This window comes from Idiotropiscis lumnitzeri, chromosome 17 (genome assembly GCF_059441095.1).
Source record: "Idiotropiscis lumnitzeri isolate Australia: NSW breed Sydney's pygmy pipehorse chromosome 17, RoL_Ilum_1.0, whole genome shotgun sequence".
Lineage (NCBI taxonomy): Eukaryota > Metazoa > Chordata > Actinopteri > Syngnathiformes > Syngnathidae > Idiotropiscis > Idiotropiscis lumnitzeri.
The window spans coordinates 14,596,391-14,612,406 of record NC_142407.1 but is presented as its reverse complement, the minus strand read 5'-3'; the positions used below and the strand labels follow the sequence as shown (position 1 = coordinate 14,612,406).

The 16,016-nt window shown below is 41.9% G+C and overlaps 1 protein-coding gene across 2 annotated transcripts; it reads left to right on the top strand.

Moving 5' to 3' along the window:
• The first annotated feature begins 53 nt into the window (after positions 1-53).
• On the top strand, positions 54-15,461 carry LOC148320449 (uncharacterized). 2 transcript variants are annotated; one of them, XM_088280059.1, is made up of 13 exons: positions 54-507; positions 4,042-4,093; positions 7,621-7,773; positions 8,624-8,731; positions 10,220-10,424; positions 11,180-11,410; positions 11,507-11,613; positions 12,505-12,652; positions 12,743-12,795; positions 13,028-13,125; positions 13,191-13,362; positions 13,675-13,872; positions 14,099-15,461. In XM_088280059.1, exons 1-13 carry the CDS (start codon positions 497-499, stop codon positions 15,428-15,430), a joined length of 2,868 nt encoding a protein of 955 aa, XP_088136185.1. In that variant the 5' UTR covers positions 54-496; the 3' UTR covers positions 15,431-15,461. The 2 variants fall into 2 exon arrangements, with proteins under 2 accessions (XP_088136185.1, XP_088136186.1); XM_088280060.1 differs by lacking the exon at positions 4,042-4,093.
• The last annotated feature ends 555 nt before the right edge of the window (positions 15,462-16,016 follow it).

The window sequence follows — 16,016 nt, the reverse complement described above, 5'->3', positions numbered from 1 at the left end:
CAGTACACGAACACACAACATTGAAACACACACACAAAAAGAGAGAGAGAGAGAGAGGGAGGCAGCTCTGGGATCTACTCAACTATTTTTTTTTTTATTTCCCAAATTTAAGGCGACAATATTACCTACACTGACGCCTTAATGGCGTGCTCACTTGAATACTCGATTTCATTTGTTACATTTTAAAATTGAAGTCAAACCGAGGTGGATTTATCGAAGTAGATTGCTGATCCGTAGAGGAAATATTTTTCTTTTTCGTTATTAACATTTAAGTTGGCAAACTTTGGCCACACCTAGAGCCTGCCCTATTTCCCCCCAAAAAGAGGGGGGAGCAGGATTTTTTTTTTCCGGGGGGGCTTTGCTTTCTTTCTTTCTTTCTTTCTTTCTTTCTCTCTCTCTCTGGTTTGGTGGTGCGTTTGTTTGTGTGACGGCGAGTCCCGGCGGTGTAACCGGAGAGGGGCCTCACAGAGGGAATGCAGGACTGCAATGGAGCACAATGCAATACAGGTAAAAAAAAAATTATATTTATTCATGTATTTCTTTCTATCAAATGCCCTGATTCGTATCGGTCTGTTTTCTCGTCGCTTACCGTCTTGATGAAATTAATCTTTGATAAATTAGGCCTTGGATTTAGAGTTTTATTTCATTTAGTTTGACCATATCGCATTGATTGCCCCCTTTTTTTTCCCTCCCCCCACACACATACAATTGCTGTGACTCACAATTTTAACTTTTATTCCAACTCCCCCCTCCTGGTTTAAACGTGGCATATGTAAGGATAATATTCTAATATTTGGATATTTCCTCCCTCCTCGCTCTCAAAACGTTCGACCGTGACACACAGCGAGTTGGAGCCTGGCTGCCCCCCCTCAGCAGCAGCACGTTCAAAATCCGCGTGTAATAATTTCTTGATATTTCCCGTCGTGTTTAATGATTAATTTCTTTGTGTGGTCGTTTCGACATGAGTCCCCCCCGGTTTCTCGACTAGTCTAACCGATCGCCCCCCACCCACCCACGACGAAGCACATATTAGCGAACTAAAAATAACATTTATCGTTTAAAAAATAGGGGAAAAAACAGGAAACTTTTGAAGCTAACACCCCTCCTCCTCCTCCTTTTTTTTTTAGCCCAGCCAGCTAACTAGGTTAGCCTAGCCACAAGCTAGCTATCGTCATAAAAGATAATAAACTCAATATTAATTTTGATTTTAAAATGTTGGAATAGCTCGACCGGGGTGAGGTTGGAGTTAAACGGAGGGTTTAATAATATTATAATTCCCCGACATTTTGTCTCGGCTGTAATTACCAGTTTGAGGAATGCTAATATTGAGGCAGATATGTGATGACTTTTTTTTTTTTTTTTTAGTTCGACTTAAAATGCACAGAAAGAGAGGAGACATAGATCATAAAAATCCATTTATTTCCACGTAAACCTCCAACGAAGATATTTAATATCAACGTTTTATATTCATTAATTAAAATGCAAAAAAATACGATCTCATTGCACTTTTCCTTCCCTGTGGTGTTGAATAACAGGATATAGCCAAGGTCAATACTCTTAGTTTGTTTGTTTTTTTCCAAAAGTCTTATCTTTATTTTATAGGACATTCTGTGACTAAAATTCAAGAGAAGCATTCTCAAAACTGTGAACAAAATGTCTGTGCATTTTATTTCCCAGAAAATATCACGAGCACTGACGCAAGCAGATTAAGGGTTTCCATCTCCAACTATGTGTGTGTGTGTGTGTGCGTGTTCACATTTTGAGACTGGCCTCCCAGATTATATTATGTGGCTTTTATTTTCCTTTCTCATTTCCACCACTAGGCTGAGTTGAGCTCTGTTCTGCTTTAGCCACCCCCCCTCGGGCTCTGGAGGAGGGACGAGGGGGGGGAGAAAGATTTGAGACTGCTGCATGAAAACCTTATAATGGATAATAGTATGTTTATCATACTCTCATGTTGCTATTCATCACATGGCTTCACTGTAATTAAGTTAAATACATATAGAATGTACAATTTGGTGCCCTGGTGGAAGGGGAGTTTTGTTCTTGCTTGTTTTCCTGCTCCTTTGGACTGATAAAGAGTTCAAAAGCGCCACGGATGTGAAGGATGATTACGGCATCACGGGCTGGTAAAATATTGTATTATCGGTAAATATATTTGTGGCGTAGCCTTAGCGGTTTTCACATAGCTTATTTTAAACGACAACTGAGGCTGCTAAGCGACGGTATAGTGTTTCTAAGATGACAAAATGTTGCTTTTATTTTTTTCTTGGATTAGTTCTCTGACTTTTTGGAACAAGTACCCTCCTTCAAAAACGTGCAAGTGTAATGTAAGCAAAGTTAATCAACGAGGCACAGGATTTATCCCTAAAATTGATGTTCAATTTTAAGCCACTGTAACGTTATGGGCTGTAAGAATGTTTACATTAATCTTAAATTTAGAAAAAAAATATAATCTAGGACTGGAGTTTGACATTGGTGGCGTGCGTTGTAGTGTCACACCAGTCAACACATTTTTATGATTTTTTTTTTTAAATCAAGTTAATAAATTAACTTTTCTTGCAACATTTTTGTGCTACCTTTGTCTCGAGCACATCAGGTTTTCACTATAATAATATTAACAATAATACAATAAGTAATATATTTGCAACAGGTGGATTTTCATAGCTATAAATTACAATGCATGGTAAAATCTGTATTGTGCAAGCTCAGATTTAAAAACATAAAATGAAAATATCTTGAAAACATTTGACAGGAAAAAATTAATTATATTTTTAAAATCAGAGTAAAAACTATCTTTAGGGATACATAAAGCCAGCTGAGGCAATTTTTCTGTCGACCCGTGTTATTGTTCGCCTTTAGCAAGCGTGGTTGCCCAAATTCTATTCAAAACGTTTTTTAAATGTTTTTTTTTGCCAAGCAACACAATGTTGTATGAATTTTTTTCTATTGTGCTGTCTTAAGTGACAAATTTCATGTTTGTAGCTCGGCTCAAGTTCAGCGATACGAAGGATATCATAAAGCAGGACAATTTGCACAATATTATATTGTTTGTGGTGACAAATATATTTGCAGCTAACGACGTGGCTTCTTTGATATGCACAACTAGCGAGTAAACGGTTTATTTTTATCAAGTAATACGATCATTTATTTTTGTGTCGTGACTTGATAGCTTCAATATCTTCAGCAATGCTTGATTTTTTTTTTTTTTTCTTTTCCTCACGTTAGTGACTCATGCGTTTTTCAGTCACAATTTCCTGAATCCTTTCAGTCAAACTAAACAGGATTTTTTTGTGGGTATTGTCTTCAAGTTCATAATCTCTCTCTCTCTTTTTTTTCTTTTTTTTTTTTACCGTATAATAGTATTTAGTTTTTCTTCGATTACCAACTGAGACGATCTCGCATGAATCCTGCTTGCTTTTTAGGTTTACTGCACATCCATTTTGTCATGTTTACCAAAATGGCTCTCTGCGTGTTGCGCTCCAAGAATTTAATGTTAACCTATTCCATTTTGCTTTTGCTTTTCTCTTTTAAAACATGCATTTTTATTCCTCTGGGTATTTATTAGTATGGCATGCTTTTTCTTTTTAGTATTGTATATCCGCTTTCTCAGTGTGTCTTTATGGTATCGCTGCAGTCTTCCCACACATATTTTTATTCTTGCTTCTGTAATTTCAGCTGTATATGAACGTTTGCCGTCCACCGTTGGCCTCGCCTTTTTTTTTTCACGTCAGGGAAGATTGATATCGCGTTAAGGCTGAAAAGAAGGAGACTTTGTTGTGGTTTGGGAGTTTTGAGTGTTAGTGTGTGTGTGTGTGTGTGTGCGCGCAGTTTTCCCTCTGGGCCTCCATCATGTGTGGCTTCCTTTTTCCCCGACGCTAATTGTGGCACTGCGACTCCACCACGTCACCACTCTGCATGTCGTCTTCTTTGTTTTGTTTCTTTTTTTCTTTGTTTTTTTTCTGTTCCTAATTTTTTTGCTGAGCTGACTTTTATTTATTTTTTTAATTCATTTATAAATTGATTCTGTGCCTGCTGCAGCTTGTCTGCAGAACTGGCGCGTGGGGGGAAGGCAGGAGGAGTAGGAGGAAGGGTGAGTATGCGGTGGGGGAGGGGGTGCACTGCCTGGTGTTTTTTTTTTTTTTTTTTTAAGGGGAGGGGGGGGCGGCCTGATTGTGGTTGATCAGCACAAGAGTGCGAATTTGAGAATATTCTGCATTTCGTTAGGCAGGGAAGTAGTGAGGCAAGCATGACAATGACGAGCCAAACAGGAATGACTGGTTGTTGCAATGTGCACGCGCACAAGTTGGGCTATACAGGAAATGCAAAATAAGCACTTTTATTTGGGTGAATCTTCAAGTCCGACCTTTTTTAGTAGGAGTAAATGAGGAGCAGCTGCACAGGCGACCCCACCCATACGCTCAGACACACGCTCACACACACTACATTGATTATTTCATCTCAAAAAGACACTCGACTGGAATATAAAAATGTCCTAGTTTGAATGTAGGAATAAATAACCTTTTTATGAGTAGCACTCAATTATGATTTTTTTCTTCTCTCTATAATATTTATCGGTAAGTTGTATCAGATAAATATTCAATAACTACAATATTTTCTAGCCATCAATGTATGATTTTTGTATTGAGTTCCAAAGCTTATTATTGATTTTTAATTTTGTCATCTGTCGATTTTTTTTATTGTAGAATTTTCATATGTAAAGTCTCAAATAACAATATGATTGGAAAAATGAGGCAAAATTGAATGCAACGCTTGCATCCACCTGCAGAGGTGCTGTTGAGTCAAACTTACCTTAGTTGTTGTCCAATATATTTTTGTGCTATTTCGTACATAATTTTTCATGTTTAATTGTTTATATTGTTGAATAATTATTTTTTTAATGAATGTCTTCTTAAAATAAATATAATTTCTGCCATCAAAAATTGTTTTAAAATGTTTTAAAAATATTAATTACTTGTTGTCCACATATTCGTAGTAATAGACGCTTCGATTTTTGTAGCACCTTACAAGAGACGAAGGATATTTGAGTACAGAAGACAAGTAATAAGACAAGAAATCAATATACTGTTGTCCAATAAAGATGATCTCCCAGTAAAAAAATAGGTTATATTACGTTTGAATAAAAACAAAACAATGCAGTGATGAATATTTTTTTCATTGGACGATTGATCCCATTGTTTAATATCAGGTTTGAGTGACACATCATCAATTCTAAAAGCCAATTATACACAGATTCAACAAAGGCGTGCAACTTCATTTTCATGCTAATCTAATCTGCCGTCATTGATAAATTTACAAAACGTGAAGATTTAAAAGGGGGATGCTCGGGAATGGAAAAGAGCAGCTCACTCAATGACTAGTGCATCATCCAATCAATAAAATATGTATGCGGACAATATTTCTTTGTGCAAACGAGTCATGTTGAGAGGTGAGCGCCTTTTTGAGCTCGACTGTTTGTCACCCAGAAAGATCATCTGTGAAATATTTGCTGTCATTTGTTGCTGGCAGGCGGCAGCTGGGAGTCCACGTATTGTGTTTCACGTAAAGCCGCTGTAATTCGGCCTTTTTTCTTTTTTCTTTTTTAATGCCTTCTGCTCCTAACTGGAATCACAGGGGAGGCTGATGGATTCAATATCGGCGGGCCGCATTTCCGTGGCTGCTTTAGTTTAGCATGTAATAAAAATAACAAAAATACGCAACCTGCAGTGATAGACCCAAATACGCTTTTAATACATAAAGCGGCTATAAAACGCTCACACACCCTTTTCAAATGCCTTTTTTTTTTTTGGGGGGTGATGTTAAAAAAAAAAACACCTCCTGTACAACTCAATCAGGAGGAAAAAAGAAAACTGCCATAATGCAGTGGCACTAATGTGCACATCCTCTTCGAACCGTTCATAAATGACAGTAAATTTCAGTTTGTGTTATCTCAAAAGCTAGAAAGCTGAACAAAATGGTCAGGAAAGCCTAAGAGAACAGCTGAACTTAATGTGGTTTCAATTGGAGGCACTTTAACTGCTGACTCCCATCTGACAAGTTTGAAATTATGTATCCTGGTCTAATTTTTCATACCACAAAAACGTCACATTTGAAAAGGGGTGTGTCGTCTTTTTCTAATCACTGTATCAAGTAACGCTGCCCAGTGGGGACAATGGTTGAACATTAAATTGAAAATATTAAAGCAGATTAAAGCATCTGTAACTGTTATTAAAAAAAAAAAATCTTCCCATGAAAATATTCCAGCGCATAAAAAGAGCGATTGCAAAACAAGCAAATGTCATCACGCGCAACAAATTCTGCCACATCTGCTCGTTTTTGTGATTTAAAATAAATACATAAAAAAAACGTGCTGCTCCCAAATGAATGATAAACATGACGTCTTTGGATTGTTTTAGTTTTAGAGTCCTTGGTCGGTTCACATTTTCCCATATGACGTTGAAATCTGCAACTGAAAAACAACGACCCCTGGTGTTCAGATTGGGGAACAACGTTTTGGGTCATTCAACTTCAACTGGATTCCAGCCCATTTGGCGCAGAGCAACAAATCTGCTACATTGTTTCAAAATTGTTTCTCCCTGCATTTCATAGCTCTGTTTCAAAAGCAGAGCAAAAAAAGAGGCATGCTTCTATTTGATGACTCATTTCTTACCAACTAAACAGTGGCGCCGCCACCGCAGAGTGGTCACACTTTTATTGGGATAACATTCAAATTTTGTGATTTGTAACAGCACTTGAGATCTCAACATGTGCCAAAAGTGGCATCTTTATTTATTTATTTATTTAATTTTTAATTTCGACTTTAACTTGCTCGGATTGTTTGCTTTGAGGCAGAATGACGTCATAAGCCACGCTTCAATATTTTCTATTGATTGATTGGACAAATCATGCCTTGCTTTCGGTTTTATTTTCAGCGTTATTTCGCCCCCGCGGCCATGATGTACTTATTGAAAAGTGCCCAATCCGGAAAAAGTAATAAGTTCCTCCAACGATTCACGTCACAGGAGCCAATGCGTCATTTTGTCTAATAAGCTCCAAGTGAGTCATTTCGAAAGAAGCTCATGTGCGCGGAGACCTGCGCCATTGTCAGACATTTCCACACGCTTTATTTACTGTCGGTATCAGGAGCCGCAGATATGCTGCACACACGCAGGGTTTAATTTTTAACGTTATTCTTCTCTCTGAATCACCTTCTTGCCACGTTTCAGCGTGGCGCCGATGGATAAGTGGAGCACATCGTTGGCCTGATAACATAACTGCCTGTCATTTATTTTTTTGAACGCTGTGTCACAATAGCAATACTAAAATGATAAATGCCAATGCGCTTGCAAAAAATTGTTTGTGCCTGTGTCGATTCAAAGGCATCCAGGTCATGCTAATTTGTGATGGTTAAATCAAGGCAACAAAAAATAATAATAATGATAATAATTCCAAAATGACTGGGGCAGAAATGATTAATTCGTTTCAATCATTAAAAAATAGATCTTAGATGCTTTGTATTTTGAAAATGAAAATGAATCCAATTTGAATCCCCACAATCGCAAGAGCATTTTTTTTTTTTTTGCAATTTTCCTGACCGGAGTTCCCTTCTTCTTCCCGCAGTGGTTGGGTGCTCCTTCCTGCCAGAGAGGCAGCTACGCCTTCTACAAGTCGGTCGGCAGCAAAACCCGAGTCGACGGCCCCGTGCAGGTGTGGCGGCTGGGCGAGTTTTATTTTGTCCGCTGCGGGGCGGAGGATCCCGTGTGCGTCGCTGAGGTGAGTCGACGGATGATGAATTTTCAAACACGTTTTGCAATAATTGCGCAACGCTTGGGTGCGATGTTTTATTGAGTCAGCCTATGCTAAAGCTAAATTTAGCACATGAAGGTGTCATGCTAGTCAAGTGACGCCGCATGTTAACAGGATTATATTTAGGTGGAAACACATTTTAAAGGTGACGTCATGCAATTGTGATGGCAACATGTTTTATTTTAATCCAATCACATCTAGTTCAGGAAAAAAACAAACCCAAACGTTACCAACATACCACACATAACTAAACTCCAATATTTAACAACTTTACACAACTTATTTTTACATCCACCAGCATGTTTTTCACTCTTGCCGCACATTTCGCGTAAACGCAGCCCGTTCAAGGCATTTCAGTTATGTCGTGTTTCAAGTCTCAACAATAGGGGCACTATATAAATAAGCAATGAAGAAGAACACAGTTGACACTGGTGGCTATGCAGGTGGGACTTTAAATCACGTGTTACCACTACCAAAAAAATGTATAAAGAACTATAATACTGCTTCCTAAAAGTGGCAGTCAGCTAAAACATTTCTTCACTGGGCTCCTTCTCCGCCCGGCTGGGAGGTATGTGCCCAGCACGTAAAACGGTATCGCTGTCGTTGTATCGGAGCATTTTGAGGAGTTCTGAGAACCGATAGGTGCGACGGCAATGACTTCGGCGTTTGGAATTGTTCACTACTATCAAATTAATATACAGTATGGAGATTTTTTTTTTAAGTGCTCGTAATTAATTTGCATGCCTTCTTGGCCAAATATTTTTCAAAATTAATTTATAATGTAAATATAATAATTTGTGTTTTGTGTGTTGCGAAGGTGACTTTATTGTGGGAAGACCAGGCGCAGCGCCATCTCCTGGCCAGCGCCAGACTCTACTTCCTGCCCGAAGACACGCCAAAGGGTCGAACCAGGGAGCATGGAGAGGTAGGCGAAAGGTCCCGGGGAATGGGAGGGAGCCAGACTGGGATCCGCTGGTTCCTTCAAAACCACAATTGTGTTCATGCACATTGGCCTTGATTTCTTTTTGCAATATTATTAGTCATTCCTTTATACAAGTAGCAAAAAAAAAAAACTGTCATTCAATTATTTTTACTTCATTTTCAATTCAATTTAATATTAATTAGATGATATCAAAACATCATGTCAACTGGAGGTAAATTCACTTTTAAAGAAACAAAAGCAACCTTCCTGAAAGACGCGTTCTGCTCAAATATTTTTGTGTGTGTGTGTGTGTGAGACACTCGGTGTGATTACGAGCACCCAAAGCAAAAAAAAGAAATCACAGGTCACAATGTGAGGCCTATTTGAGATCAGAATGCATGCAGCCAATAATATAATCAGAGAAATGCGTCTAATAATAACCTTGTCACAAGAACGTGGCCTCGAAAGGTGTTTTGGGAGAAATCCAAAACATTCCTTCATCTTTTATCTTCCAGTTTTAAGTTCAACTTTAATCTTGCCCGTTTGTCTCTGAGGGCAACATTTTATACTGCCCTCCCCCCCAAAAAAAGTCAACTTTTCTGGCTGAGAGACTCCTCCCGCAATCCTATTCCATTTCAGACGCCGCAAGTCGTCGAGCTGTTGGAGCACTCGCTATTGTTTGAATTACAAGCGGCAGCTTCCGCCTCTCCTCACACGCAGCAGAAACTCAATGATGCACTGCGCCGTACGCTGTGGCGCCGGCCTATAAATCAGCCCCACTCGCCAGATAAACTTAAATGAATATTTCTTTTTTTCCTCTCAAGCCTTCTCCCTCTCGCATCTGTTTGCTCGCCTCACGGTGTGTTAATGAGTTCACACCTGGCGACTGTGGGGGCAGGAATGCGGGAACTCCCACCTGGAAAGGGCCCAGGGGAGGAGAGGCATCGCCTGCAGACGCTCTGTAAACGAACATCCTCTGTAAAGCGACTCCTTCTTAAAATGCTATTTATTCACCGACGACCTTCAAGAATTGCTAGCCAGTGTGACAAAATCCCCCAATAAAGTGTCTTCCCATGCCGAACCTTGAATGTCACAGATCGGGGTTCGCCACTGTGAGCATTTCGCAGCTGTGATTTGATAAATGTCTTATGCAGGATTTTTTTATTTATTATTTTAACACCACTCTCCAATCGACTGAGAAAGAAATGAAGTGACGGAGCAAAAACGAGCCATAGTAATATGGACGAAAATATTCATTTGGAGCACACAATCCGTTCACACTGTCTGATTTCGAAACAATTTTCCCATCAGAAATAAAGTAGTTGTTAAACATTGAATTTGTTCCGTGACAAGCTCAACTTAAATCCATTTTCCTCATTGAAATGAAATGAAATGCCATTAATTTGTAACACCACCGTTGTTTTTTTTAGTTACGATCATAACGAAAATTCCCGTGGGACCGTCGACTGACTGATTGACTGACTTGTGCAGGACGAGGTTCTGGCCGTATCCCGAAAGATGGTGTTGCGGGTGGAGGACCTGGTGCGGTGGTCGTGCGCCGAGCCGCCGGGGTGGAGCGGCAGAACCAAGGCGGCGTCCTGCGGCACCCCCAACGGGCTCCGCAAACCGCCGCTGGACAGCGACTCTGACGGCGGCAACACAACGGACTACAAGCCTCTGAAGGACAAGTGTGAAAGTAAGAAATGCTTTTCCTACTGCGCTTGTCCTCACGAGGGTCTCAGGTGAGCTGTGAGAAACGAGGGACACACCCGAGATTGGTCGTCATTTATCTCCAGGGCACAAAAAGACAAACGACCAAACACACTCATGTTGACATGAGAGATTTTATTTTTCCTACAACTGGGTCGTGGAACTATTTGTGTGATTAAATAATTGGTGAATTTACTGTGAATGCATTTTTAAAAATTCATTAAAGAATTCATTTATTTTTTCTCACTAAAACTGTTTTACTAATTAAATGATGAAAAATATTAGTCCAGTAATATTTGTAGCATTCATTTGTTTTTGTTGTTGTTGTTGTTTTGTTTTGTTTTACTAAATTTGGTCATTCAGATTATTGTTAACTATTTTTTAGTGTATTTAAAAAAAAATCATGAAACAATTATTTTGTTGTATATATTAAAATGTTAAAAAAATGCTAAATTCTACAAATCATTAATTTTTAATTAAATATTGTTTTTTTAACAATTTCATGAAAACACTATTTTTAAACAAATTTTTACTACTTGGTTAATTTACTGTTTAACAAAAATATACAATGGAAAAACAATCCTATTTTTTTATTTGTTCATTTTGAGATTTGTGAATTCATTTTGATTAATAACAACGAAAATTTCATTTATAATTCAATTTCTTTTGTCTGTACCTCATCTGTGAATGATGACCCATCTGTCAGTTTAAAAGAAAAAATGTCCTTTTGTGTTCCCATAGATGGTGTGGCCGAATGCCAGAGTGTCAAAGTCCTCAGCTACCCACAGTACTGCCGCTACCGCTCGTTGCAGAGGCGCATCCAGGACGGCGCCCGGCATCCGGCGCTGCAGGACGCCCACTTGTTGGCCCTGGGTGGCGTCAGGGTGACGCCCAGCACCCGCCTGATGTACTGCCGGGACACTTTCAACCACCCCACGCTGGAAAGCAGCGTCAGCTTCTCCTGGCACTTCCGTAAGGGAATCCGCCAAAAAATAAATAAATCCCAACAATTACTCAATGATTTTAATATTTTTGTTGTTGTTTTTTGGGTTTTTTTTTTTGCTTCAGGGTGTCCATCTCTGAGCCTCCGAGGACGTCCTCGCAAGAGACGAGGCCGCGACGGCAGAGACACGCCGACATCCAGCCAGTCGGAATCTTGGATCGAGAAGATGAAGGTTTGATTCTTTCTCCAGATTAAATAGCAGACAGAAGAAATGACTTTAGTCGACATTAGCTGAGTCTTCTTTCCCTTTTTTTTTTTTTTTTTTAAATGCTTAATCTCTAAAATGAAGCTGCAATTTTTCCACTTGCCAAAAACTGACCAGATATCTTCTCGCTATTTAGAAATATTAAATTGCCATTCAGAGATTAAACTAGTATTATGTCCAGTAAATAGTTGTGGTTTTGTTTACGTGTTTTGATACATTGTGTGGTGTCGTAATGAAAAAGCCAAAAATAAGGCCTGATCTGAATCATGGGACACCCAAATTAAAAGTACTACAATACTTTCACCACTACTTTGTGTTGCTTTGAATCACAAACCCTTTCCTAAAAGATTTAGATGTTCGGCAGAAACTACCCGTCCATTGATATGCACTAAAATGACCAATTACTGCAAGAAATCAATTGAAAGCAAACTTTTAAAATGCATGCAAACTCCTTAATCTGAACCAGGTTGCGCTTTTTAAAATTTGGATTAACACCGCCATTTTGTTAACCAAATTGCTTTTGTGTGCACTTCCATGGGAGCCGATTTTCTACGCAGGTTAACTGACTGACTGACTGTTAACATTTAATTCACATACGAGGAAAAGGAAGCCGGTTGGCTTTCAGCTCAAAGAAGTCTGTATTTATTTTAAAAAATAATTTTTAAAAAAATGCTCCCTCTAGTGGTACATGAAAGAATTAATGCATTTGAACTTAATCATATTTTTTTTTTTAACTGGGATTTCGCATCGTTGAGAAACCGAACTATGCTGGTAATATTTAATAATTGCTGTGTTTTTTGAAGACAGACATTTCATGAATTCCACTTATAGTTTTTTCCTCACATTCGCTTTCTTTAGGAGAACGTGATGGGCAGCGTGGAGGTGGGCGGCGATGACGGCTGGCTCCCCCACCCCGAGGAGCAGCTGTTCCTGGACGAGCTCTTCGCCTTCATGGAGCGTCAAGGCTCGCCCATCCACAAAGTGCCCAACCTTGGCTTCAAGAAAAGTCAGTTTGGGTCACGTCTGGTCTCTGTTTTCTTCACTGAGGCTGATTCCTAACAGATTTTTTTTTTCCTCTCTGCCTCGATGCTCTCAGTCGATCTCTTCCTCATGTACTCGGTGGTCAGACGTCTAGGAGGCTATGAAAAGGTACAGCTCACAATTGTTCTTTTTTTTTTAATCTGTGTGTGTGTTTGTGTGTCTTTAGTACAAAAGTACAAAGATGGCTTTAGTACAGCGGCTGTGTTGAAGGGACAGAAGCAGTTTTGTTGTCATTGTGTTGACAAGCAGTAGAAAAGCTTTTGTTATTTGCTCATTCATGATATGCTGTTCAAATTGATACAAATGGCCACTTTGATCAACGCTGCGTTTGTTGTTTCAGGTGACGTCGGACCGCATGTGGAAGGTGGTCTACAACGAGTTGGGGGGATGTCCCGGCAGCACCAGCGCCGCAACCTGCACCAGGAGACACTACGAAAGGTCTGCCACGAAACGGCATTCGTTCTAACTTTGACAGCACATCTAAATATGTCGTTTTGTCTCAGGCTGATGCTCCCCTATGAAGAGCACCTGATAGCTGGAGGCATGGAACTCAAAATCCCACAATGCACCCTGCCCATGAAGCCCCGAGGTATCCGAGGGAGGAAGCCGCTCCCACGGGGCCGAAAACCTGGACCCAAAGTCAAGGCCAAGATGGCAGCCTCTCCACCTACCACTGTAAGAACATTTCCTCAACATACTTCCATGACACCAATTACAAATGATAGCCAGGGCATTGGCTCCATCTTGTGGCATTTAAAAAGTTACACAAAGAACCCAAACAATGCAGACGAGGAGCGTTTTTCAGCAAAGAAGGTCCATAAAAAACACAAACAAATTGAAATTGTGAATCGAGAAGTGGGATTAGCTGGGGGTTCACTGTAGTCATCTTCACCTGCAGTTAAGGAAATAAATGCAAGCTTACGGAACATTGTAATTGTATTTTGCCCCCTAACGTGCTAATAGTTGTTGCTTTTCTCGTCTGCGCAGATCACCGCCGCTGACGGCACCGTGGTGGTGGTGAAGCGAGGTCGAGGCCGGCCGCCTGGCAAGCGCAACAAGGCCACGCTGCTCGCAGAAGCCAAACTGCTGGCTCAGCAACAAGCCAAAGTCAAAGTGGAGTCTCCCAAGCCTCTCCTTCCGGCCCCAAGCAGCAATGGACTGACGGCAAACAGCAGCACGCAGCAGGTACGAGCTTGAATGGGTTGCAGTCAGTATGGGGTTTGAATTTACTTCATCCGTCAACGGACGCATAAAGAATCGTCATGCATTTTTGCATGATTAAAAACCCAGATTCAGGTCTTCAAATATATCAAATTTCCCGGATTGTGGGCAGGCACTACAAACCCACTAATTGTGAACAAGCCATTCAGAATTTTCCATAAGATGGTGACCGCCTTCTCTCCTCCCCCAGGTGTCGCAGCCTCTCCCCTCGCCCTCCCTGCGGCCTATCCAGTCGGCCCTCATCCCCATCAACATGCCCCTCACCCCGGATCTCTCCCCTATGTCAACCCCTTTCCTCCCCTTTCCGCCCAAGCCAAAGGAGCCCAAAGATCGGGCCGGGGAGTCCGCAGCTGTGGCTCCCGGCATCCTCCTCTCTGCGTCGCCTCGCCATTTTGTGGGCGGGTCTCTTGGCGGGTTCAGCCCCATCAAAGGTCTGTGTCCCCTGGACGTGCTCAGGAACTGCGTGGGCTTCCAGAGGGTCATGGAGAGCCCCGCCCTGACGCCCCAAGAGCCATGTCAGCCGCACACTACTATCTACACCCTCCAACCCAAACACGGAAGCCCGGACACGCCTCTTCCGAGCGGAGACCAGCTGCAGCCGCAGGCCCAGCCTATTCAGCAGCACCACAGCTTGTGCTCGGGGTGCAACGTGGACGAGGACGCCCAGAGGGGAGGCGCTCGGGATGCACGGAACCGTCACTCTCTGCCCCCCCTGCGGGTCCTACCTTTGGATCTGGACTGTAGCGTCCAAGTACGACAGCTGATGAGGACTCGTCTGGGCTCGACTCAGTTCCAAACCTTCACCCGCAGGCTGTCCGAGGCGCTCTCACAGGACCTGAGCGCCAAGCCGCCCTGCTCGCCCATCACGCCGCCACCCGAGCAGGCCCTGCCCCTCAACCTCAGCAAGCGCTTTACTCTCAAGAGACCCGGCACGGACCCGGCCGAGCTCAGTCGAGCGACCGCTAACGGAACAGAGTACGAGCCGACTCTCAAGAAAGTCAAAGCCGACTGCTCCGAGCGCGCCGCAGACTTCAGCCTGGGCGGTGGCCGCGGGCGACCCGTGACGGGGACCACTGGAGGCGGGGGCCAGGAACCGGGAGTGAAAAACCAGGAGGAACCGGCAGACCTGAGCTCCCCCAGCAGAATCAGGGCCTTCCTGCTCGGCCTGCCGCCATTCCAAGTGAAACTGGACGAGGATCTGAATGGGATGAAATTCGGCAAAGTCCTCCCGTCGGGCTCCGAGATGGAAAGCCAGAGGACCGTAACAGTTAAGGACGAAGCTGAAGCCGAGCTAACGGAGACAAGTAACCTCAAATTCGAATCCATAACCAAACAGGTAGGAAGCGCGGAGACGCCGAGCGAGGACGTCAAGGAGGAAGCGAACACCTCGATGGACAAAATGGAGAACTTCAGCGATCAGATGATAGCCAGTTCAGAAAAGTGTGACGTGGAAGTCTCAAAGGGCCACCCGAGCCCCGTTTTGCCTCAAGCCAGTGCTCTGGTCCTGGCTCAGCAAAGCTGAAGAGAGTCCACCCACATTTATTTTTTTTTTTTCATAAAAGTCCCAGCCCTGTGGGAAGCCGACATCTGCGCTCAGAACGTTTCGATCACATTCACCAGTCACACAGACAATCGCAAATCGTTTTCTTTCCGAGTGAAACAAGAAGCAGAGACTTTTGAAGAAGCACTGCCACATTGCGCCACCCTTCCCATCCATTATTCAAAAGAATTATTGAATAAGATCCATAAATAAATAAAAGCTAACTCTATTACGCATATGGGTGATGCTATGCATCGACATAATAAGCATCTGTACTGTAGTCTGGTAGCTTCAAATTTGAATTGTACTATACTTCTGTCGAGACAGAATTATTTTTCTGATAAAAAAAAAAAAAAAAACGTTCTCGGGAGTCTTATATATAGCTCGTTGCGTGAGTCACTCCCGGAAGTTGTGCTCTTTAGTTAGCTAGATGTTATATAAAGTGTTAAACTATTAACTCGCTTTTCTGACACTAACGTGCCTTAGGAGGGCCGCGATCGGCGCCGGCTTCGGGTCGCCTGAAAGAGAGACCTTGACATCGGGACAAAAAATGTTCACGGCACGTTGC

Coding starts and splice junctions, on each gene's coding strand:
- LOC148320449 (XM_088280059.1), top strand. Junction 8,732..10,219: donor GAACCAGGGAGCATGGAGAG/GTAGGCGAAAGG, acceptor TGACTTGTGCAG/GACGAGGTTCTGGCCGTATC. Junction 13,363..13,674: donor CAGCCTCTCCACCTACCACT/GTAAGAACATTT, acceptor TCGTCTGCGCAG/ATCACCGCCGCTGACGGCAC.